The sequence below is a fragment of the Sinohyriopsis cumingii genome, chromosome 16 (assembly GCF_028554795.1).
Source record: "Sinohyriopsis cumingii isolate HCF-2022 chromosome 16, ASM2855479v2, whole genome shotgun sequence".
NCBI lineage: Eukaryota > Metazoa > Mollusca > Bivalvia > Unionida > Unionidae > Sinohyriopsis > Sinohyriopsis cumingii.
In genome coordinates, this window is record NC_142976.1 from 26,296,423 (window position 1) to 26,323,787 (window position 27,365).

The 27,365-nt window shown below is 32.4% G+C and overlaps 2 protein-coding genes across 8 annotated transcripts in view; one reads left to right on the forward strand and one right to left on the reverse strand.

The window, feature by feature from the left end:
- Positions 1-11,407, reverse strand: part of LOC149780107 (enoyl-CoA delta isomerase 2-like) — a 39,993-nt gene extending 28,586 nt beyond the window's left edge. The window contains exons 1-4 of one of the 6 annotated variants that reach the window (XM_089936876.1): positions 11,278-11,303; positions 10,674-10,842; positions 4,614-4,779; positions 3,541-3,639 (exon numbers count right to left, since the gene is read on the reverse strand). In XM_089936876.1, the coding sequence (XP_089793002.1) occupies positions 3,541-3,639; positions 4,614-4,721 (207 nt within the window). In that variant the 5' untranslated portion in view covers positions 4,722-4,779; positions 10,674-10,842; positions 11,278-11,303. The other 5 variants (XM_089936874.1, XM_089936872.1, XM_089936873.1 and 2 more) reach the window with 5 other exon arrangements.
- Positions 11,316-27,365, forward strand: part of LOC149780108 (uncharacterized) — a 37,049-nt gene continuing 20,999 nt past the window's right edge. The window contains exons 1-2 of one of the 2 annotated variants that reach the window (XM_089936870.1): positions 11,316-11,417; positions 24,836-26,234. In XM_089936870.1, coding sequence (XP_089792996.1) covers positions 11,388-11,417; positions 24,836-26,234 — 1,429 coding nt within the window. In that variant the 5' untranslated portion in view covers positions 11,316-11,387. Of the gene's footprint in view, positions 11,494-24,835; positions 26,235-27,365 lie in introns of both variants that reach the window. The other variant, XM_089936871.1, reaches the window with a different exon arrangement.

Sequence of the window (27,365 nt, forward strand, 5' to 3'; positions counted from 1 at the left end):
TGATAACAGTAGAAGGTGGAGAACTTGAGTTATAGTTATTGTGTGAAAACACTTTTAAGTAACAATCATATACCAGTTCACCACAAAATACAGAAAGGGTGGCACTATACAAATTGTAAAGATTGCTGATAGTTAACTGATTATATTGATGGTAAATGTAATCCTCTTGAGATTTTAAGGTTCTTTACATTAAATGTTTACATATTTCTGAGAGCCAGGAACTCTTTTACTGAGGTAAAGATGAAAATCTGATATTCACTGTTGTAGCAATGGATTAGACCAAAATACCAGTTTCCTATCTCATCATCTACAACAAGATTACTGTGAATAGCAAATAACATGTCTGCTCCGTGTTTAATAGTCCTCGATGTAAGCACCTGTTGGACATAATTGACTGGAGATTTTTGACCAATGGGTCTCACTGACATTGACATTTGGTCAAGGAACAAGGTCTTGAACTAAACTTATTGTGCAGAATACATCATTTTTTAAGCAGACTTACCAAACCATGACCCCTGACCATTAGACCTCAGAATCTACAGATTTCTTTATTGCTCTAAGTGCAATCCTTCTGACCCCTAATTCAACATTCTTCTTCCTTACCATAAGTGTAGGGCATCTACAAAACTTGGTCCAGGACTGTGACTTTGAAACTTAATATTATTGTGCAGAAACCATTTTTCTTCATTCAGTGAACTTTTGACCCCAAAATCGATTGACTTCTACCATACCACAAGTGCAAAACATCCACAATTTTTCCGTGTTGAAACAGGTACTGTTTATGCATTTTTATTGAAATTTTGACAAAAAAATTAGAATATTTTTTTTTATAGACAATTGCCTTTCTTTCAATACATCATAAAATGTTTTGTGTTAATTATAAAGTTGTTAAAGTGAAATGTAGTGAAGTCCACGTGTTAAGAAAGTTAAGACAATACAACTTTCATCCCAACTTAGGTCGAATATAAAATGTTGGTTCATGTGAGGATGTTCTGGGATTGATCAGAAGGAAATAAACAAACCAGCATGTGTAACCATGGAAACAAATAGTATCAGTATTTACTTTCAATCAGAATCTTTTGAATGGGTTGTAGTACCTGGAAAACACTAAATTCTGATGGATACTAAATATAATTATCATGTAAATTCCCTTAATTGGCACACAATACACAGACCATATGCACTGTACAGCTCAAGGGCTGCACATGCTGCATATCTTTTTTAACTGAGTTCCTAAGGAGCTAATATGTATGCATCAACATTTACATTAATGTTCAGACACATTTAGGCAAATTATACGGCCTGACCATATAAAAAATCATCTGAATACAATACAAGACCTTGGTCAAAATAACTTTACTAATGTGCAACTAACAAAAAATTCAAAACTTTACCTATGTCAGGTTAGCATATTTTCATCAAACTATGTCAAAATTCATTACAGGTACATAAACAGCCACTTTAATGTTTGTGTCTGATTTTTCTGCTATGAATGTGTGTTTGTGACACTGCGCATTTCTGTCTACCAGATACAAGTACTTTGTATCAAATTATTTGATCAATAACACAATTTGAAAAACAGTGGAAAACTGAGCAGTTTGTTGCAACAATTTAATGAGACAAAACACAGCAGATGAGATAATGTTGTACAACCATGAGTTCATATAGTTTTTAATTAAACAAAAGAGCCACTATGAAATATAAAAATGTATGAATTAACTCTTTTCATACAGTGAAATGTAGAAAACAGACTTCAAGAACTAGGTAAAATTGTATAACCATTACTGGTTAATATATAAAGTACATGACACATTCTGCCGTAAAATTTATAATAAGGTTCCCTCCATAACAAAATCTCTAATTGTTTATAATTGATCACATAAAAAATTTGAAATAACTTCAATACAGGCAATACATATAACACCTTTCAAATTCATTCACTATAGTCTTTATATATCAAAACTATGAGACAATATTAAGCTAAATTTACAATATAGTGATTTCTCAAGGAAACTCAAACAGGCAGAATTTCACCATGCCTTTTTGTAAGTAAGAAAATTTTTCGTGTTTTTGAGGGGGTAGTTTTTTTTAATGTTAATATTTTGTTTCAACAAATGTGCATGTTAAATTACTTTTAATGAATAAAGATTACACTTTGTTCTTTATCTCCATTATTGGCACAGCAACATAGATAATATATTATGAAAATTGCAATGCATCATATGCATTAGAACTGTATGTAACACCAGAGACATTACCACTGAATACTGAAAAATGCATGTCCGCCACTGTACCTCATCCAATACAGTTGGTAAAATATTTTAATAGTTAGGTATTAATAAAAATGAAAGCATCTCATTGCTCGACTGCAAAAGTGTCACTTGGTATATGCTTCATTAGGAATTTTGATTTAGAAATCATGTGATTTCATGATCAAATTTAGCTTTGTTATTTTTCATGAATTTTTTTTATATGTTCACTGTGTTTGTGCTCACTCATTTTTAAGGGATGGGGATTCATTAAATTTAGTGGGATTCACATAATCACAGATCCTAGAGAAAACATGACAATATACCCCAAAATGAAGCACACTAAACCCAGGTATCTTGCAACAGGATTGTATAAATATTTTGTTATACTGATTTACATTGGCTTAGTACAATGACTGTCAATCAACTACAAGAAATTCCACTGGATTCCTAACCAAGTTAATTACTCAGTTCTGTGGGCATATTTCTCCCACATGAGGACTGGTCAAGCAGTCTGTCAGAAACCCAGCTGGTCCATGTACATGTTGTGCTCACCACACATTACAAGCCCTGTCACTGGCAAGATTTTGCCAATGAGAAAAAAAATCTCCATTTGTAATTAAATAACCATGCTAATTAGTAGGTGGAGTAATCTCATAATTTTTTTTAGGTCAAATACTTCAGTATTGAAAAATAAAGCTGAGCTTTCTTTTCTTCCCCTACATGTGATTGTGTGTGTGTGTTACATTATTACATAGCAAAATTCAGAAGCCACAATGTCCATCATGTATGACTTTGTGAACTCAGTGTACAGCTCTAGTCTAGTCAGAGCCATAAACAATCAAGCATAAATAGGGTCGGCCCTGTTACCAGAAACACTGATATTTTTGTTCTGTCTAAAATGATGATCTCTGATGTTATTAAATTGAACCAGTTAGAAACTGGCAGTGACTGACATATTGTTATCCAGAAAAAAGTAGGTCACATAGGTCAATTTTGTATTATACACTAATACAAATGGAAACATTCTCATTCAATGTCTAAAGATTCCAATAAAGCAGTTAAATATTTATGTCACTGTTCATAAATTAAATAAATAACACATATTGCCAAATGGTGATATGCAATTATTCTAATGTGTGAATGAACGGACTGTACAAAAATATTACAACACAGAATCTGCAACCTAAACCATGACGGTGATTTCACATTTCAAATTTAAGATGACAAGTTGAGTGGAATTTGCATTATTTGTTTTCATACCCATATACAGGCATATGTGCTAGAATACCTGCTTAAGATCCCCAAGGCTACTCCATGCTTGCCATTTTGCTTTCCCCACAAAGTCCATCATTCCAGGCTTAGGAGTATTGCATTTTCCAACAGTAACCTGGATAAGACAATACAAATGTATTAGTTGACATTCACTGTAATAAAGATAAGAATTTCATCATGTGTTTACAAATCTGTCTGTAAGTACTTGATGTGCATCCCAGACTCTCAAACTCAGATCTTCAGTGTTCTAAGGCTGTGCATTCTGTGGACCATCAAATAACAGTAACAGACCACAACATTTTAAGGTTCAACATCCTGTGGAGCCTCAAAATATTAGTCTTGGACACCCAGCCTTTTAAGGTTGTGCATTCTATAGAGCATCAATTAGTGGTCTTGGATCCCAAATATTCTAAGGCTGTGCAGTCCATGGACTATAAATAACTTGTCATGGACCCATGAGTTGATTAAAAGTCTGAAACTTTTGGATGCAGAATTTCCACAAAGGTTTACCATAAAAATGCTAGTGAGGAAAAAGCTTTGCAATATTCCAAATTTGTTAATACATAAGTAAAAATTGAAAACTAGAGGATATTATTAATAAAAATCAAATAAGATTGATTATGGTAAACCTAGAATGATTTGCTTAGAATGTACCAATGATCTGCCCACAAATGGACTACCACTTTTCTCAACTGGACTTCCTATTAAAGCCTTGAATTATGAAAACTGGCATGTCTAGGACTTCAAGGGTCATAGACCTACAAAGAACTAATATAGTTACTGCGAATCAATTGCCAGAATATTAACTGTTATTTGTAATGATCAAAATGAGAAATTAAAGAAACAGACATATCGATATCATTTCTTCGCTGAAGAAAGCTGGTCTTATGAGAAGCATAAATCTGGATTGTTATGTTTCTGACATGTCTACCTATAAAATTAGTTTTAAAATAAGGATACATAAATTACATATATAATTATGGATTTTAAGCAGAATATTATTAAAACAGGAAACTTTTGAAGAGCTAGTTTGTCAAATAACATCCCACTGTAGTTATAATACAAAGCATGAGCCAATTATCATTTTACTTGTTTAAATAAGGCATATATCTTCAGCTTATTTTCATTTCCAGGATCCTCTTTTAGTGTATTCAGTCTTTTTTTAGCCTCCTCAAACTCAGCATCATGAGCACCCATGGGAAAGGCTGTAAGTCTAATGCTCTTACGTTGACTCTGTTGTAGAAAAGGTGAACACCTAAAAGAAGTAAAAACAGAGGAATGGAAACGTCATTTAAATGATGTATATACATGATAATAGGCAAAACACCTTTAACTACCTACATGCATTTCCTTCAATGTATGTCTTCTATTAACAGCAAACTTGTGATTATCGAGACCCATGAGCAGCCAATGATTTTATCTGGAAACAGGTCATTTGGATAATTGATTTAAATCATTTGGGAATTTACATTCTATGGAGATATGGTAGGAGTCTGTACAAGTGAACAACTGAAATGAGTGGTTTTCAACTGTATGACCACAACAATATAAATGTACTGTTGATTAAAATCAGCAACAGTCAGAGCTCTAGGTAAGTATTGTGATATTTTATGTTATGGAGATGATTAGACTAAGAATGCATAAAGAAAGTATAAAAATGTAAAATGTTTGCAAACAATTTATTTTTAGCCATCTAGTCAAACATTTTCAGCCTACTGCTCCAGCCATAAGCAGAGTCCATGCTGTATTATGGCATGTACAATCCATATAAACTTTTATTATTGGTTTAATTTCCAGCAGATGTTTCTGGCACATTTTAAATAAGTATTTGATTGCCATGAGAACACTAACTCAAACAGAGCCATATAATCAAATTTACCTTGAACTATTCTTGTTCACTAAGCTGCTTAATCCACATGAAAAGGCATGATTAACATCTTGATGACTCTGACTTAGTTCTTTAGCAGAAGTTTTGCTTTCCAGTGTTCAAAAAATATTCCATCTTAAATTTCAATAAAATGCAATTAGTAACAAAACAGTGGTAAAATGCCAAATTTATTAATCAAATTTCAGGACATACAACTAGGGTAGACAAGAATAATCAAATAATTGGTTAATCAATCAGCAATCTAAAATAAATTATCATGTTTAAAGTAACTAATATGTTACTAATATATGTGCCATTCTACTGAAATTTGTACAGTACTTGTTGACTTAATTTAACCAGAAGAGCTCAATGTGACAAGAAAGACTGACATGATAAGCAGCATGAAGACATACAAAAAAATTGCAGCCAATAAGTGTGCATACTCTTATTCAATGATAAACATAGGATTCCATTCAGTTTGTACTTGGTCCTTGCATACCTAAAACTTCAATTCCACTATCTCTTCTTAGAAGAAAGTGTTATATTCATCTCGATGTGAAATCTGAAAATTTTCTATTGTACATAATCTTTAAATTGAACCATTGTTGCATCCATTTCAGAAAACAGAAAGGTAAACATTCATATATTTAACTGCACAGAGGAATAAAGATAGCAACTGTCCATCCTTGTTTCTCTTCCCATTTAATAATACATGGGAATGAAAAACCATCTTAAAAATTTTTCTGGAAGAAATATTATTAATTTATAAGTATTTGATGTAATATAAATGCACTGAGTAGTGCAATCAAGGAATGCATAGTGAACTTTTTGGGTTTGTGAACACAATTAAAATGCATTCCCCAAAGGGTCCTTTATTATTACTTGCCATACTGTGATTAAAGATCAAATAATTATTAAACAGAACAGGACAGGTAACCAATAATAGGTCAGCCTGCCCTGTATCAAACCACCAATGACCAGTTAAAATGGATCATTGGGCAAGGCTTAAAATTCCATGTACATGTGTGTGGATACACTATAGGTTCAGTTTTTCCAGAGTGTACTGTACCAATGGGAAAAAGTTTCATTTCTGATGATGCCCTAAAATCCCAAGATGTCTTTATTTTCAAAGTAGGGTTTTGCTTCTGTAAGAAAATGAGCCATAGTGAGGAAAAACAAGTACTTAATTTGGTTAAATCTATATATTTTTTGATTGTTATTCATCAAATTTATCCATTAACTGGCTTTGGCAAAATCCAATCATACTTGTTTGTGATATCATGTGCACTAGACAATACATCTAAAATTGGAGATAAGACATTTGCCTTTAACATCAATGTCAAAGTGCTGAATATAAACTTCTTCATTTGTATGTATTCAATACAGTTTACAAATGTTTGATCTAAATCCACATTTATATATACAAATCACAGCATTCATAAGCTTCATAAAATACAAAAATGAAAGCAATGACCATTGACTTGAGCCCAATGTCCAATGGGTCTGGTTTTCAACACTCAGTCACATAAGTTCAGATATGTTGGTGGTCAGATCTGTGCCATTTTCAACCAGAATAAGTTAAATATTACAGAAAGTGAAAACATTCATGTAAAAGGAGCAGTAATAAAAGAAATTTAGGATGACCACTGTGGCGTCATGTTGGACTTCAAATAAGTTCCATTTTCATTCAGAACCATCTACATATTGCTAAAAAAGTGTTTTAGTGAAAACCCCATGACAATAAGACCAACTTTTCAGAATAAGCACTCACTCTTCCACTCCCACCCTTTCATTTATAAAAGATTTTCTTTTATAATGATGTCAGTTTACCCAAACTAAGAAAGTGAGCAATTCAGAAAAAATGTTTCAAGCAAAGACTAAAGTTTTGTTTTCCAACATAATGATTTATGCTTACTCTCCAGCATGAAAAAACCAATAGGCCAAGAAAATAATGAAAAGTAAAAACAATCACAAATGACTCCCACTGAAAATAGTGCATTTTTACATAACCTAAATTAAATCTATAATTAACACATAAAATAGGAAAAGGCAAAGACAATCATAAAGTATCTTTTTTCCCTGAAAATAGTGCATTTTTGTACAAAGCCCTAATTAAAAATATAACTAACATACTGAAATAAAATTTACATTATTGTACACTGTCAAAATCTGGGTATCATTGTCAATTAGTACAGATATATATATCACAGGGATTTATACAAGTCTGTCATTCTGAAGGAATAAACGTCACCTAAAGTACACGTCATTATATACACAAAAGTATTTTGAGAATGAAAGAAACAGAGAAAATATGAGTCAAGTGTTTTGACTCTATGTTCATAAACTAAGTAACAGAAAGACACAAAACCAGTAAGTTTGGAAAAACTTGACAAAATAATTACATGAAAATGTGAGAGGAACATACAGTATTATGAAGTGAATCCAAAATAATCCAGATAAAGTTTTATGAAAATCCAAAAGAATGGAAAGCTCTGCATAAGTTTTGAATCCTGAATGTTACACTTGTCTGTCAAGAATCGTGACATTGTCAAGATGGCATTGTTCAGAACCCCTGGAATATTTCACGACAGTTCAAGAATAATAATATTGTCCAAATCATGAACACTATCTATTTTTCCACTGAACAGTCCAAACAAATGTTTTCCTCTCCAATAATATCAAAGTACAACATAAAACACGTCTGCAGACTTACAACAGGAACATAAGAAGAATGACTCCAAAATAGGAATAAATCTGACAGCTCAGTTCTCCCTTTATATATACCTTCTATTACAACTATATTTCACAATATTCCATATGTGACAGCTCTTACTACTTAATTTATCTCAAAACTGCCTAACAATGTGACCTAGCCCAGCCAATGGGAAGTTACTGAATTCTTCTAGAACTGTCCAAACCCCATTAGCCAATGATAAATTAACCCAAAGTCATCACTAAGCCCTTTTATTAAGATTATTGTTAGCAACGGTAACCACATACATAAGCATCTATTTATAGAGCCTATGTAATTTTACCCATTTAATATTCCTAGAACAGACCCTAGTCAGGTAAGGAAAATATAAGTAAAGAGAATTTGCACAATTTACAACCATGAATAAAAATTACAAAAAGTTTGGTAAAATCATGTACAAGGAGTTGTAAAAACTATAGATAAACAGAAGAAAATGTTATTTTTTATATTGTTTCTTTTATTATAGCAATTTGTCATAATGTGTGGAAATAATCATGAAGAATTTATTATGGTCCTTTTGGGCAAGTGGAGTTCAAATTATGGCAAATAATTGTTTGTTAAAGACACTTGCCCTAGTCCTGCATCTACTTTCTTTAAATACTTTTAAACAATGATCAAAATGGATGTGGTTTACGGGTTATATTATCTTGCATAGCATCAATATACAAAGGTCAAATTCATCATAAAATATCGCCAAAGTCCCAATTTATTTCAGAAAATATCATTTTCTAATAATGATGCAATTATTACTGCAATATTTACCAAAACTTCTAAATGTGTACATGGTTCACAATAACCTAAATTATACTGTATAATCAAAACAATTAGAAACTCAACTTATCCCTAAGGTATGTCAATTCTGAATATATCTGACAATTTAGTAGAACATAGAACATCCTTAGGATCATCTTGATATTGTTTTCTGCTACATACATGAAGCAAAAAAAGATAAATAAATGCATTAGAATGACCTATATGGAATGCCTTTGTTTGATCTATAATGACCAATAAACCATACAGCGATTATCAAACTTGTAACAGTTTTTCTTTAAAATACAAATGTTACTAATTAAATGTTCTGGTAACAAACATGTTTTCAAGGTAAATGAACATACTGGTAACTTAAGTAAAATTTTATTAGCATTATCAATAAATCAACATGATGTGTAATCTGCACTATGATTGATTCTAGCTTTGTTTTTTTGCCACATTTCCTGTAAAAATTACACATACTGGTAGTTAAAGAAAGAAATTAACAGAAATATCCATGTAAACAGTCCTTTTAAGCATTGATGTATGTTGAGTAGAAATATATCATTTAGTTTGGGTGGGCGAGTTACATGATTATTTGTTTACACGTTTACCAATTCTGTGAATCTTTACAGGCTGTAATTTAAACATAGCCTGTGTAAATTTTGAGCCTTACTCTTATGGAATATATAACGCATTTATATTTCCAAAACATGAACTAATAAACTCAATTTATATTGCTTCAAAGATACATGACTGAAAGAAATACACTCAAATTGATGCTGACCACATCAAGACATGGCTGAAGAAAATGCCTGGATGTTAAGAAACTGCATTCAGAAATTATTTCTATGCTAATAATTTTCTAACAGATTCTTTATTAAATGAATAACTCTAAAGCAGTGAAAATGATGTACATGGCTAATGACTCAGCAAAAATCAAAGCAGATTAAACGTTAAATTTCTTCTGACATTCCCCTGCTGTACATGGTGATTAACTTCAGTCATTATACCTTTTATTCTTCTGACAGCTTCAGAGCTCATACCTGCATTATGAGATTTGTGAATCTTTTCTTCTAAATTATGTCACACCTATGGTATTAAAACGGCATTGGAAGCTCCCTACCCAGGTCCCCACAAAATATCATCCATTCTTTATTATTATGCGTTTAAGACTCCAAGCAATCTGCTGATCAAAAAGCTGAAGAGACCAGAGAAGCTAATTATTAGTATGTATATTGTAAACCACGCAGCTTATATTTTTCATTATCAACATAAGAAATCAATATATCCTTTAAATATCAGAAGATGCGAGAATTCATTGGTGTAATATATTTTGGCTTTTATGTACATTTTTGGAAGAATGATAATTAAAGATGAATTTGAATTTGCATATATTTGAATCATGGCTTTTGTAAACCCCTTATAAAATCCATACACAATTCATAAATAAAATTTTATATTTTTATACTCAAAGTACACTGAAAAATGCATTGCTAATCATTTGTAATTTTTTAAAAATTTCATTTATCAATGTTGATAATTTAAAACTGAGAACTAAGTGTAACCTAATAGCAGCATAATGAAAATGTTTCACTTAAATTTTTCCTTTCAGCATATTCAAATTACAAATAAAATATATCAGAATTGACGAGAAAAGTTTATTTTTCTTTTGGTACTGTTATTACTGAAATACTCAATTTTAACTTAAAATAGGAAAGGTACACAATATAAATTGCTTTCCAACTTGCATTTAGCTTAAACCTGTCTCCCAGATAACCTGAATTATATGTTTGCCCGAGGGCAAATTCGTCACTGTTGTGCCTTTCATCTTTTAGGACACCCGTCCACATGGAATCTCATTTGCATATAAAAGGAAACTGGTGATATCTGACAGTCCTCTGTAGTTTCCAATTAGTTATATATCCGTCGATTATATATGGGTAGTCCTACAATGTAAGACATATCGCATGTTGGTTTTACTTTTAGTGCTAACATAAATTAGCGTCAAGGTGTTATATGTAGGACTATATATGGGATACTGCCCGTGGTGTTACACTTTGATATCAATATATAAATGCAGAGAATCCTGACATTTCATTTATTATTTATTACTTTAAAGGGGTGTGGCAAACCCCAAAACAGTACCTTTCTTTTCGCTCAATATACCGGTAGGCCTTTAGGTCACATTAAGTTTCAGTAGGTGGAAGCACTTTGAACTTTGACAACTGTCTTATCTCCTAGTTATCGTCAAAACATTAAAACTAAATTCATATAATATTTCTTTCATCATTGCAATAATGCCCATTTGATACTTTTTTAATTTAAAGAAATATCACCTATATTTCACCATGCAGACGAGAAAGTGATAAGCAACGGTCTACCTTGTGATTAGACTTGACAGACGAAACCGTCCAACGAAGGATGCCATATTGGATTTACCGCCACCTACCGGGTACAAGCAATATAACAGTAATCACTTCGTTGTTCCGCGATGGCGGTTGACGCGTCGAGATTGTATGAGGTGAGGCTGTCGATCGAATTTTGACACATAGAGAGAAAATTTTATCGCCGGCATAACCAATATTTATAACGGAACAGTAAGAGAACAGATAATTTTGGTGTTGTACTTTCGATCTTTTTGTTGCATGATGCTTGTTTACGGTTGAGTTGAACGCTTGAATGAGCGCACTGTTTCTATTTTGTTTGATATGCTCTGGTGTTATTGATCGATGTTTTTTTTTTTTAGTGCACTAGTTTACAGGCGTTAACATAACCCAATCTGCTTTAATATTTTATTTAGTGTTATGAATTACCTGCTTTGCAGCAAGTTGTACCTTGCTTTAGCACTCGGAAAACTACGATGCAACCGATTGATGCTAGAACAAAGGATATCGGTAGAAATAGAGCCTTGTTGAATGACTTGAAGGGATTTAGATGCCTTTTTTTTTCTTTAAGAAAATAACTTTTGTTTTTTTTATTGAAGTTGCACCCCACCCCAAGTTTGAAAATTAATTGCTTTTTTAGTTTTATTTATTTAGTTTTATGTGGTTGTTTTGCTTTTAATACTGTTAGAAGTTAATATTTCACTGTTTTCCACGACTAAAAAAAACAGAAAAAAAAGAAGGGAGAAATGAAGTAGGTATTTATAGGATAACTTAGTCATACTCCTGCCACTCTTGAATTCTTAATTCTTTACATGTATATCTCACTATTTTATGCATGCATCTCAATGATTTTTGAGAGACAGTGTAAAGTAATGAAAATTTTAGTAGCAGTATCAAGTGGAACTAAAAAAATAAGAAAGGTTATTTTTATACAGCCAAAGCAGACTTTTTTTTATACAGCCAAATCAATCAGGCAGACTGCTCTGGTGGCCTAGTGGTTACAGCGTCCACCTTGGATGCAGGAGGTCATGGGTTCGATCCCTGGCTGACTCATACCAAAGACTTACAAAATGGTACTAACAGCTGCCTCGCTGAGCATTCAGCATTAAGAGGTTAGTGTTAGGACTGGTCGGCCTGGTGTCAGGATAATGTGACTGGCTGGGACATCATGCTGCATGTCTACGGCATGATGCCACAGTGCTAGACATGACTATAAACTGCCACACTGCAGACATTGTAGCAATATGACTGAAAAATTGTTAAAGCTACACTTAAAATCCACATCACGTCACAATCAGGCAGATTCCAAATACCATGAATCGCTTCTTATTAAAGTTTAAGAGCCATTGAGATGCAATTTATTAAAGTATTTGAGACATGAGACCGTGTGAATGGATGCAGAGGAAGGAAAATGAAGCCTTATTTTATCTGACTTCTTACAAAAATGACAAAGGAATTTATGCTTTTGAAGTTTTATTTTCTATTTTCTAATAGCTCATTGTTAGTAATTGTTGTTATTGGTGTTCCTGGTAGCCAGAATTATCTAGCTGGTCAATATGACCACAACTGAAATCTTGAAATAAAATTGGACATCTTTTTCTGTTCAGCATTGGGCCACTCCTGTGGCCTAGTGGTTAGAGCATCAGCCTTGGATGCTGGAGGTTGCATGTTCGAACCCTGGCCGAGTCATACTGGAGACTTTTAAAAATGGTACTAACAGCTGCTTTGTTAGGTGCTCAGCATTAAGAGATTAGTGTTAGGACTGGATGGCTTGGTGTCAGGATAATGTGACTGGTTGGGACATGATGCCCCATTGCTAAACATCACTAAACTGCCACACTGCAGACATGGTAGTGATATGACTGAAAAATTGTTAAAGCTACATTGAAGATCCAAATCACACACACATTCTGTTTAGTATTGTTTTACATGCTTTTATAGATTAACACATTATTACTGTGCACACATCATGTTAGGCATTGGTTTAATTGTCCTCAAAACCTCACACAAATTTTTATAGTTGTGCTTGCCATGTGTTGCATTTTGGAATCGACTAGTGCAAATAATATCAGAGAAGCAAGTGATGATGAGATCATGTAATTTGCACTTTGAAATACCTAATGTGCTGGAGTTGACCATTTGGTGTATTAAGTATAAGATAGTAGTTATGCTTTTAAATAGTGACCAGGTATCCTGTGAAAAAAAATGCAAGGGAATTTCAATAAAGACAGTTAACATTTGTGTGAAATTATTGGTGCGCTCTTCATTTAGCAAATTATCAGTGTCTACCCCATGTAGTATACTAATGACAGCTTTCATGATATCAGTTGTAAATAAAAGACTTACGTTTTGTATTTTTTTAAATCATGGCTTTAAATTTCCCCTTATCCTTCACTCCTTTATTTTATTTGTAAAATAGTTTGGAAAATGCTGAACTCACTTGTTTATTAAGTTTACATGAAACTTGCTCATGCAACAAATTGAAGGGCTGTTTTGATCAGTTTTTGGAGGGTCTTTCTCTCTCATTATATAAATGAACATCTTTTCCTTGATAAATTTCATAAAAAAGGGTCCAAAAACAGAGACACAGAAACCACACTATAAGCAGGGGTGGAACTTACTGAGGGATGGTCTAAAAATAAGTGATGCCACCTTTGCCTGTCAGAGAAAATCCTTGGGTGGGGAAGGCAACTGGGCTGTTTAATGTTTAAGTACTCTTTTATAATTACATTGTAAATAATTGTTAATAAAGCATTTTCTCAAAATTGTTTTTCTTTTTAAATAACATCTTAAAGATCATTAGTATTATTCTAACTGGTTTCAACAACATTCATGTGTATGAGAAAACATTGTGTAATATCACTGCTTTTTGTTGTTTATTCACACCCAAACATGATTCTTTTTTATAAAAAAAACTAGTGGCATTTATTTTGTGAAACAGCCATCAACATTGAATCGATTTTTGTCATAACTGTTCTGTTAGCGAAATATATATATACCATAATGTCATTGCAAGTAATACTCAAACTCCTTCTCATTATTGAGGAGATCTCTAAGTGTTGACTCAGGAATTTTAACTAAAATCTCTGAAACTCATTTCATCACATTAAACCATATCTGTGAAAAATTCTTTTTATTTCACCAAAGACTCATTTCACTTGTTTGCCTTGCTGTCTTTGATCACATTTGTAGTTTAATATTATGTACACAGTAATATTTAATTGATCAATTTAAATGGGACCTGACACACGACTGGGTCAGCTAGTTCTTATGCAGATAGGATTTGCATGCTTTTTAGCTTTTCTTTTATTCCACCCCTTTATTTGATTTGATGCAAATTAACATGATAATATAAAACATGTCTGCTTTTAAATGAGTGCAACAATATAAAAAATACTTCTGCAAGTCGGATATAAAAACACAATGAGTACTTAATTAGGTTCTCACTGACATAGCTGTTATGGTAGATTGACATTTTTCACACATGAATTAAAGAGGGCACTTTGCATTCATGAAGATACATTTAAACTGAACTAAAAGAGAACTTAAACATGAATTTCACTTGACTTATTTCATTTGTATTTATTTGGTAGGTATTAGTGACAAAACTTTTTTCATTTGTATTTATTTTGTATGTGTTAGTGATATTTTCATTGAAAAAATTTTGAATATTGTTATTAATTGTTTACTAAGAATATTAATTTAAAAGAAAATTGAACAAAATATATGACTTCTTATTAAAAGTTGAGAATTTCTTAATGCTAATTCAAATTTCCAGGTACTTTCTACTGTTCTCAATGATAAATGAGTGATATATCAAGGTTTTGGTTACCAATTTTAGTCATGATTTTCTTTGCATTCAACAAATAGGGGTAAATTTGTTTGTTATTTTCTAGTTTAAAAAAAAATGGGATATCTAATTATCAGGGCACAAGTTATTTAGGTTGTGTGTGTGTGTATGTGTGTGTATATATATATATATATATATGTATATATATATATATATATATATATATATATATATATATATATATATATATATATATATATATATATGTCTGAACTAAATCTAAGTATTTTTTCTTGCCTGTTTACTGATGATAAACTAATACTATCTAGAACATATTCACACACGTTATTTTAAATAGTTTTGTGTACAAAGAAAGAGGATGATAAAATAAACACCAGATATGTCATATTAAATAAAATGAAGACTGTTTTTTTTGTCTCGGGACTCTAATTAGTGGATTGTCAGCCATATTGAAAGTTGATAATGTGCAGATAAGGTGACATGCTTGAAAAGAATTGCTTTATTGCTCTGATGAAAATATTAAATCATTTATCAAAAGTAACAGCCATCAATTTATAATTTATATCAAACAGCTGTAAATATTACCCCCTGTTTTCACTAGATTCTTATGTCCATAGGCAAAAAAAGTGTCACTTTGTAAAAATAAACAAAAAATGGAATAAGTTTTCATCTTTTATCATTTTTCACTTTTGTTCATTTCTTTATCCTCTTGTTTATTTTCAGTTGTTTCTGCATATTTCTTAATTTTTCAATCTTATTCTGCTCATACACTTAGTAAAGAATTTTTGCTTATAAATTTCTTTTGAAAAAAATGCTTTGGAACTACAGTCTCTTTTAAAAGTTATTTTGCATGAACATCCCACCACCACCACCTTCCACAATGAACAGTTCCTGACAAACCATTTCTTATTTGTCAGTGAGAAAATGACATAAAAGATTGTCTCAAAATTTGTGTCTGTTAATCACAATAGTCTTTTGCATGAATTGCCTCCCACCAAACAATGTTTTTCCTGACCAGCCATGTCTTGTCATTGAGAAAATGTCTTTCAAGTTTGCCTCAAAATTGTTATCTTTCTTTAAATGACCATTGTTTTTCATGACAAAAGAAGAATTCTCACAAAGAGTGATACATTTTTAACAAGGTAGTTGGAACCTTAGAAGGCTACAAATGGATGACTAGATTTGTTCAGTTTGATTTTTATACACTAGCTATACCGCAGATCATATTATGTTATGATGTCTGTCCATCTGGCTGACCAATCTTGTCTCCACACAATAACTTGAGATGCACATCATCTGCAATAACTAGAGTTGTACATCATGTACGTATAGGTCATTAAGTCTCTATAGGTGTAGATAAGTGTTCTTGAACATGCAGATATATGTAAAATGTGGATAACATCGTTATAACTGTCTTCTTTATTACACATACATGTGAAATTTTTAGGATCAAAATTTGCCATTTTTGTCAAATCTGCAGTGTGCAGACGTTCATCTTAGTTCTCTGTGTGATTCCTATGCATGTGTTCATCCATCTGTCCACGTGCTAAATTAATAGATAAACCTCTGTGTTCATGTTTTTTGTGCTTAATTGGCCACAAAGTCATATTACTTTGTATTGGATTAATCTTGTGTACAACACCAATTTACAAAAGCTTGCCATGATAATCTTGTTGCTACAAGCCTAAAATGACTTCGTACAAATATTGGGTGGGGGGGGGTCAGATAGAATCACATTCTTTTCTACATAATTTTTAGAAGTCTCACTTGTTATTCTGTTTTTAGTGCTACTGGTCATAAACCATATGGGATGGTTTGTTGTCAGTCATCTGTCCATCTGTTAGCTACTTCTCTGAAACTATTTGGATGATAGCCATAAAACACGCGCATTCATCCTGTGGTTTACTTAGTCTTAAATGAAAATTGTGCAGGTTGGACAGCCAATATGGCCACAACAGCCGACATGCTGAAAATTGTATCGCTACTTCTTATAAATGGAAAGTTGTTACTTGGTTTCAGCAGTGTCTAGTTGGTTCTGAATGAAATTGATGCCATCTGATGTCCAATATAGCCACCACAGTGGTCATTTTGAAATTCTTGTCATGGTTACTGCTCTTGAATGGATAGGCATATCGGCATGAGGTTTTAACTTTGAAAATTTCTTATGATGTCTGGTTTGTTCTTAATGAAAATGGTGCCGATCTGATATCTAATGTGGCCATAACAATGACTGTCATCTGTACAAGTTGATGGTACTTGTGTTAAAGTATCAAGTATTTATGATCACTACAAAACACATGCTTACTATTCCAACTGGACTAGTGTTAATTATCATCTGTACTAGTTCATGGTACTTGTGTTAAAGTATCATGTATTTATGAGCACTGCAAAACACATCCTATTCCAACTGGACTAGTGTTCATTATCATATGTACTATAGTTTGATCATACAAACCCGTTTGTTTGTACCCCCTACCGATTTGAAAAACGAGAACGTTTAATGTGATAAAAAGTGCACAGAACTAAGTCATTTGAATCATTGATTTATAATTTTTAACCTGACTGTGACCAGAATGGCACTAATGCTGGCATCCCCTGCATCATTTCATGCTTAACGGACTTTCCATACTAACACGGCGCCATATTGCGTACACTATAGGCTAGCTTATTTCCATCAGACAAGATAATGATGTAATTCATCCTGTTCGGCAATGCTGAATAATTGTGTAAATTACATAACATTGAGAGTTTGGAATTATATCCCTCTGCATACATGAACATAGAAATTAAACCGCTTGTTAAATCCACATGAAAAGCGTAGTTGTCATTTTCCTTTGCTTGATTCAACAATGTAAATATCGGAAGCAGACGACTTATGTATGCACATCTGTAGTCGTGATACACCCCTTTGCTGAAAATGGACTTGTCCAGAAACTGGAAATGGATCCGAGCATGTCCGTCTATTGCACTGAAAACTTCCGTTAAGCATGAAACGCATAAGATGACTCTACTCAGAGTCAGGTCAGAAACTATAAATCAATGAATGAATTGACTAAGTTCCTTGCACTTTTTATCACATTAAATGTTTCCATTATTTAAATTGGTAGGGGGGTACAAACAAATGGGTTTGTATTATCAGACTATAGTTCATGGTACTTGTGTTAAAGTTTCATGTATTTATGAGCACTACAAAACACATGCTACTATTCCGATTGGACTAGTGTTAATTATCATCTGTACTAGTTCATGGTACTTGTGTTAAAGTTTCATGTATTTATGAGTACTACAAAACACATGCTACTATTCCAGCTGGACTAGTGGTAATTATCATTCCACTGTTTATACCTTTTTAATGTGTAAAACAGGTTAGTGACAAAATGGTGTTTTGATTTTATTGCTATTTGGGCTATTGTTCGCAAAATGACACTTGGAATTTGTCTTATGACACCAGGAACTTGTCTTGATAGTATAGTTTATAATGATTGAATGCACTATCATAAAATATGGAATAAACTTATGGCAGAAGCAGTATGTGAACAGCTAAACTGAAAATGAAATTTTATGGCCTAAATATTAATGCATTAAAAAAAATTCGTACAGCTTTTTATTCAGTTTTTGTAAAATATGCACATGCTACTCTGCAACATGTACATCATGCTTTGATACAGGTCTAGGAAAGTGAATTGTAAAGAAATTAAGTGTCTGACTTTTTTTGCTGCATATTCAAAGGCGGAGTGGAATAGTTTATATAGCCGTCTTCAATAACCTCATTATCTGCCTTTTCTGAACTCTTTAGTGTATGGAGGTAACCATAGTAGTATTTACAGTAGGTATTGCCACTGGTCGACATTCACTGATTGCAGCACAGAATGAAGTGAATGAAATTTTATTTCTCACCATGGGCAAACTTTCCAATTAAACACCCTCAATAAATGCCCACTAAAGTAATTGATGGATAATTGTTAGGCACCATGGATACAATCATATAACAAGGGGTATGTGTATAAAATGTGCAGATGCATGCAAGTGAAATGTTTGAAAAATGTAGAAGATAATTTGGAAATAATAAAATAGTGAACACACACTTTCTTGGCAAATAAATAACAATAACAACACTAAAATTAAAAAAAAATGAACACAAGATATTAAAACACTGATTTACTGTAAACTGCAGGTTGAAAGTAGCATTATAATTCAGTGAGTCAGTTATGAACCTTCATTTATGATTTTGTACCATATAATGCAAAATGCTTGGAATATGCATCTGATGATGAAATCCTTCTGTTAATCTTTCTTAATTAAACAAATCATGTACAAATAAAATAAATAATTTCCATTGCTTATTTTATTTTCATTACATTCCATTTTTCCATTGCTTATTTTATTTCTGTTGCATTACATTTTTTATTGCATATTTTAGTCATACTGATCTATAATCCACTGATCACATTCCACAACAACTAGACCATCTATCAAAGATCTTTTACAAACAGTAAATTGTATATTGTTTTATTTGGGGGCACTTCTCCATCCTTTAGCTATGTTTAAACTATGGGTCTTTGAAGTGTGCCCCCCCCCCATACAGCTATCCCAAACTTGGAAAGGTTTTTGTATGTTTCTGTATCTCTGATAGTGTAGGTATTTGTTTTTCTGTAACAAATAAAAAAGAATTAGTAAGAAAAAAGTATTATTTTTGTTATAGGGCTGCTATTTGCTGTTTGCAAATTGTTCTTTTACTTTGGAATGTTTTCACAAGGTCCCTGGAGATGGTTCTTTTGTTTTCCTTCCCAGTATATTTCTTTATGAGACATACTTCCCTCCTCAGACACTAGGTCTTGCTGTTGGTTTCTGTATGATGGTCCCTAAATTTTAGTGATCTTGGCCAAGGATAAATCTAATGCCCTGTGTGTATTACATGTGCATGCTATATTGTTGTTTTAATCATGATATATTGTGTTTGTTATGAATGGCTATTTTATGTATTTTAATTTGTATTAATTTTTGTTGGATTGTTTATTTATGTACAAAAAGAAATTAATGTTGTGAGTTACAATAGTTGTATAAAATTATGTGTTATGATTCTGATGGTTCTCCAGTTTTGGTCTAGTAATTTTCTAAATAGTGCCAAGTTTTTGTGTATGTGTGTGTGTGTGTGAGAGAGAGAGAGAGAGAGAGAGATTGAGAGATTTTCTTTCTTGTGTTGCTGTATATGTATGTATTTGCCCAGTCCTTTCTCCCATAGTAATTGTATACTGTGATAGGGGTAAGAAATCACTCACCACTGCATCATGGTTAACATAACTAAATACAAAACACTAAAACACTTGGCAAAAACAGATTCATCGGTGACTACAACAGTTATCTTCTTGTCCAGCAGCTTAATTAACTATCAGATGTAGTAAATACCTAATAGTAGAGGGAGATGACTAGGTTACTGAAAGTGTCAATACAACCTGGACTTCTTGGACTGTACATTTCATCACTCAGTAGAGCCAGCATAGCATTTTTTATTTACCTGGAACTTTTACATACTATGAATTTGGAGTTGTTTAAATGCAGTATCCCGACTATGTGTGATGTTATTGGTGCCAAAACGGTAGTCTTTTAAAGTGTAGTCCAGTACATGTATCCATTAATGAACTATTGGAATCAACATACAACCCTTTTTAACCTACAACTTTCTGATCAAAATTATACCTAATAGCTTTTTTAAAAATGATCTTTTATGAAGCATAATTTCTTGAATTGAACAAAATCTACTACTAATCTGATTAATGATTTGATTCTTTAAGAAAAATTGCCATTGATGCTGTTTTTACAACAGAGCATAGTTGCTGATCAAAATTGAATAGATGCTTCATCAGTAAAACAAGCCTGAACTGCTAGAATATTCATTGTCGTGGAAAACGAATCTTCTATCAATTCCATTAAAGAAAATAAATTTGTAAAGCCATTTTATGGTCTTCTAAGAGCTTGATTACTAAAAATGTATCATTCTTTGTGAAAAGTCATCTTTACTTGTATAAACTAGTGTTTCTTGTTTAGAGAAAGATGCACATCTTGAGACAACTAATCGTGTTGTTTTAAGAATGTTGATGACAAACATTGTTTATTGTGGAAAGTGAGGCAGGGGGCCTTGTATGCACATTTACTTTTAGGAAAAACACAATGTAAGATACTCAAAATCCCAGAAAATTGATTTTTTTTTCCTGAATTATTTTAACTTGGACTTCTAGTAATGATATTAGTTCAGTCATCCTTTATTAATACAAATTTAAAAAAAAGAAATGTCCAAACAAATAGGAGAATTGAGATTATACTTAAGAACAAATGAAACAATTTATTTAAAAAAAAAAGACAAATAGGAGAATTATAAGAGACATAACTGCACAAACAAATGAGAATAAGATAAAGAAATGTACATGTACATTTTAAGAGTGCGACATTATAAGATCAAAGAGCAAACTTTTTCACTTACAAAGTGTGTGTACTGGTTCATCAGAAAATTACTTAGAATGACCTCCATTGTTTTGTTTTATGAGTGGGTTTCGTGTTAATTTAAAAAAAAAAAGGGGATGAGCAAAATGAGTGCCTAGATTTGAAAGTGTCAAACTGTAGTCTTTCTACAGCTGATATCTTATAAGTAAGGTGACAGTAAGCATTTATCATTGCTGAATAAAGAGTGGTACTTGTATTATATTGCAATAATACTTATTAAACTTTTAATAATAATAATAATAAAGTCTTTTTTTTATGAGGGTGACACAATGAGTACAAACTTAATCTCCCTTATGGCCCGCAATTATCTACATATGTACAGGCAAATATATAAAATACAGCTGGGAGACAAATATCATACAAATTTTTATATTATGGATTGGTGTACACAAGAGCAACCGAGTATGGGTTCAGCACACAGTATTGTGTACACCAACATGCATGATTGAAAACGTTTTCACGCACACACTCACATGAATACTCAGAGACATTTTATATATCCTTTATGCAGGTATTTCATAGAAAGTAGTCAGGAATCTTTTTCATTACAAAGGTGTAAAAAGTTCCTCATGACTTTACGGATTAGTTGGTTCTTCAGTGTTACCAGCAACAGTAACAAAAATGTTTTGAACTTATTGGTAATATCATCATTTTTATTGATGTACCATCTTACAACAGTTATTAGACTGAATGAGAATGGTCATAACCAGCTCCAAGTTCTAAAAATATTTTAAAAAATTCAAATGTTTCCTGGTTTCTGTTTTGATTTATCAATTAGTTGTTCGTAAAGAGACTTATGACAACCTCAAGAGCCTTACAGCTTCATTTGTCGCTTGTTGTATTGGTCAGTGTAGCCCTTCATTTGTCACTTGTTGTATTGGTCGGTGTTTCCTGGTGCCTTATACTGATCATATTTTTTTATTGCTTATATGATTTATGGTTTAATTCAGGTTAATTGAATAACACATTTAACTTTTCCAAAGGAGTGTGCCTATCAATGACATTTATAATGAGTGACTACCAAGAATCTAAAGCATCATTGACATCAAACATTTAATAATATCCCATGGAACATACTTTGATTCCTCTTGAACCTTCGTCTCATTAAATTTTTTAAAAGGTCTATATGAAATTATATGGTGAGATTTTGTGGGTGAAAGCGTTGACCTTGTGAGTTAGAAATATGGAGTAATGGTCACTCTGGCCATTGGAAGTGACTTCAATACAAATGCAGCATGATCTTAAACTCAGTGAAGGTAATTCAGGGCCTTCCATTAGATTTAAAGTTGGGGGTGAGTTGCCAATGGGGATACAGGTTATTTTTTTAAAGTAGTCAGGTATAAAGTAAAAGTAGCCAGGTAAATCACCTGGCTCTTGGCTGACAGGTAAAGCCTTGTAATAACAACTGATGGTGGCTAATTGGATGTGTTGAATGGTAATACTGCTAATGGTATTGCCAACTATCCTTCATAAAATGTGACATAAGTGTAGATAATAATAGCTTTTGGTCTGCAAGTGCTACAGTATGTATTTAGAGACCACAGTAAACAAATGTAGTGGAATCATTGACAACTTAATGGTAATTGAGTTATTACTTTGGTACCTGATAAAAGTATTGACATAAAGTTTGAGAAAGTCGTAATGTTTACCTTGTTAATGTTTATGCCATGACATCTAGGCTCTGATGTATTACATGTCTTGCCAGCTTAAGAATTATGGTATATGAAAATTTAGCGTTAAAGTTTTTGAAACTAATGAAAGTCATATCTTCTACATCAGTGGCTGTATTCAACTGAAACTTGAAGATTGTATTACTATGGTTTTGAAGTTAGCACACTGATATGTTAGGAGTTTTTGTCTTGTTTGCTGTGAATGCTCAAGTAGAAAGATTGGTTCACCGTTGTGAACAATGTTCAGCGCATGTAAATTGTGTTAAAAAAATTTGAAAGTTGTATATGTTTTACTTTTCTTGTTGCATTCAACTGCAATTTTGGTATCGGTGAAAAATACTAGTATGAGATAATCAGAGGAATTTAATGTTATTGTTTATAAGTGTGATTTTGTATAGCAAATTTTAAGTTCATACAAAATGATGAAATAGTAAGCAGGGCTCCTGAGAGTGAGAATGACCCAATAAATGTGACCTAGTGAGCCTTACAGACCTCACTTTTAGAAAAGTTTTTATTTAAAATAAACACTACAAAAATCAAGGTCACTAACTCCAAGGAGAAAATGTATCTACCTTGGCAAGATTAGTTGCCCATGGCTATTACTGTATCTACCTTGACAAGATTAGTTCCCATGGCATTTACTATGATCATTTTCTCCTGTATGACAAGTGACATAAAATCATCCTGCCTCAATTAAACTCCTAACCTTTTATCTAAATTTGAATTTATTTAAAATTATAAGATAAATTATAGAAATCTTGAAACAGTTGACTTCATAACATATGCAATTGCAGCACAGGGAAAATTTGTTTCAGAAAGCATCAATACCAACCCAGGTTTTTTGCAAACTTGTCTGTCATTTGACTTTTATTCAGTCAGGGAAGTGATCTCAGGCCCACTTCAGCCTATTGTTGAAGGTATACTGTGTGCAACCATTTACAAGTGATGCAAGCACTGCATTTTGGGCTTTAAGAGCTAAAAGTATATCCACTCCGATCAATGACTCAAAATACATGTACTGATGGGTATTGTATTCTTTGTATCAGATTAAGTCACATTATATATATATATATATATATATATATATATATATATATATATATATATATATATATATATATATATATGTGTGTGTGTGTGTGTGTGTGTATTTCCTGTGTGTGTGTGCATGTGTTTCTTTGAAATGTCAGACAGCGTTGAAAAATCTGTCTTTGCACACTCATGGTTTTACCAAATGGTAAGGCTCTGATAGGAATCATTGAAATAAAATAGAAACTTTAGGTATAAGAAAAGAAAATAGTATTTGTAAACTTTTAGATACTTTACCATATGTACTTGCTTCTAAGTTTAGTCAGACTGCAAAAAAAACCCAAAGATCTAGATATGTCTGTGCATTTTGCAGTTGGAGTTGTCTTGTATATGAGTATATATGGTATTTGGCACACTATTACATTTTGAAAGTGAACATCTCACAGCACATTTTTGTGCATTTGAAATGACTTTGCTATGAAAATTTCATGATTATGCATCTGTGTTTTGATATCTCACTTAACCCAAATTCTGTTATTCACTTTAGGTTGAAAAGCTTCTGGACAAGCGGATAACAAGTGACTCATGCACAGAGTATCTGGTCAGATGGAAGGGGTTTACTCCTGAATGGGACACATGGGAACCGATATCAAATCTTTGGGACTGCGAAAAGGTCATTCAAGAATTTGAGAACAATCTCAAATCCAGGGCTCATGAACATGCCAAAAAACTGATAAAGAAAAGTAAAATGGGGAAGGTCAGAGTTGTATTGAAAACAAAAGCCAAAAAGCCTGGAAGGAGCAAGACAAGTAAAGTTTCAACAGCACACAAACAAGAAATTCATCTTGTGGCAACACATTCAAGCAAAAACAAAAATCGAGCCACAAATAAAGAGTCTGCAGTGAAAGAAGGGCATTCATCAGGAAAGAAAAAGAAGTCGGAGAAATGCTCACCCACATTAAAGACAGTTTTGAAATTAGGAACAAAGGATAAACCAAGAAAGAAGAGGAAACATGATGAAATAGAATCACCTAAGTCTAGAGGAATTAAAAATAAGGTACTTGTATCAAATAAGGTCAAAAAAACAAAATACAGTCCAGGGAAATCTAACAAGATAGCAACTGTCCAGCAGGTTCATGGTGGTGAACAAGTACATGTAAATGGAGAAGTGTCCTTTTTAATTAGAAAAGATGATAGTAAAAACATTACACCTAGTAAAGAGAAGAAAGTTTTAAAAGTACAAAAAGTGAGTGACAAGAAGAATAAAGAATCAGTTATTAAATCTTCACCGTCGACTCCAAAATCTGACTCTTTGGAGAAGAAAAGTCTTCCTGAAAACATTTCAATATCAAATAAAAATAATAAAGAGAAGAAAGAGGTGACTTCCAGTGCCAAAAACACACATAAAAAACTAAAGCTCACTCCCAAAGCTATAAATGTAAATAAATCCAGGTCTCCCATTTTGGGAGAAAAAATACTCAAAATCTCAGTTGAAAAATTCAGTGGTTTGCCTGGCTTAACACAGATGGGTTTGTCTCCTGATGAGAAGACCACTTCTGAAAAGAAGGTAGGAAAAGTTTCATCAGTACCAAAAGCCAAAGGTAGAAAATCACAAGATAGTCATGAAATAAAGAGTAAGAAGAGGAAAAAGGAAAAACAGGAGGAAGTATTCATTGTAACGGACTCGGACACTGATGATGATGATGTATTGTATTCCCTGGTTGAAGTGGATACAACAATAGAAGATGTTTCTAAATATAGCCCAAAGTTAAAGTCTGATAGCACAGCAGCAAAGGAGGGGAGTGTAAATTTAAATAATTTCTCAGTAAAGAAAGTCAAGAAAAGTGCTTCCACTTCAGGCCAAGGCCAGGCAGTGCCAAGTGGTATTTCAAAAGCAAAGAGGATGAGATTAATCGATAGCATGAAAAACAAGAAACATAACTCAGGTATGTAAATTGTATTGCAGAAGACATGGATGATATTTGCCTTTACTGTGACGGTAACATTCTATTTCATCAAGTGGGTGAAATCTAAATATTGTCATGAGTGTTTACTTGAATTTTCAATCGTAATATGAAATATATCCATTATTCACTTGGAAATATTTATATTTATGTTCAAATATATTGGCTAGCTATTTCAAGGTAAAAAGTAGATAAAAATCATTTGTTTAAAGGAAAAATAGAGTACATTGATGGATTTGAACCTAGTCCCACAACATGATAGGTCGCCTTGCTTACCACTAGACCAAGCAGTTGTTAAAGGATGAAATTCTTTGGTTATAATGTTATTGATGTCTGTTGACATTTGTGAAAACTAAATTTGATAATTCACTCCACACCTGATTGCTTTGGAGCTGAAAATATCTATTCATAGAGCTAAATGTATCATGCTATTCTGCCTAACAGAAAATGTTTTTGGTTTTACTCCGGTCACACTCAGTGGCAGACAGCATCAACAAACCTTTGTCCAAAAATGTTTTGGAAAGATGACTTAAATATGTTTTTCAGACTACATTTCTGGTTCTGCTATAAAACATATTCATTACCCTGTTGAAGTATATAAACATTTTTCTATTGTTAAACTTCATTTAGGTATGAAAAGCCAATTTCTTCATGTGGGGTGCAATATTTGTAATAAGATGTACTATCCCATTATTCTTTTCAATGAAAATGAAGGTGAAAGACATTCTCGAATTTATAAAACATACTGTTGCAAAACTAAGGAAAATTCAAAGACTGAGCAAATACATACTTCCTTTAATGTTATTGTTCTTTTTTTCTGCAATAGATAATTTTATCTTAAGTTGTTTATTAATTGGATGTATGCTTGTGGTTGAATGTTCACATGCTTTGACTTGTTATCCCATTAAGTTTTCTTTTTCTGGTAAATGCATACTGTAATTTTTCTGTTGTTGATTGTGATTTGCAGATATTCCAGAAATGATATAAAAAAAAGATTCACAGAAATAACTGACACTATTAATGTTTATGAAAAAAATATTAAACTCGGGTCAGCTTTATACACTACATTATTTATATTGGTTTCTGCAGGAAGCTGTTTGTTTTTTTTTCCAG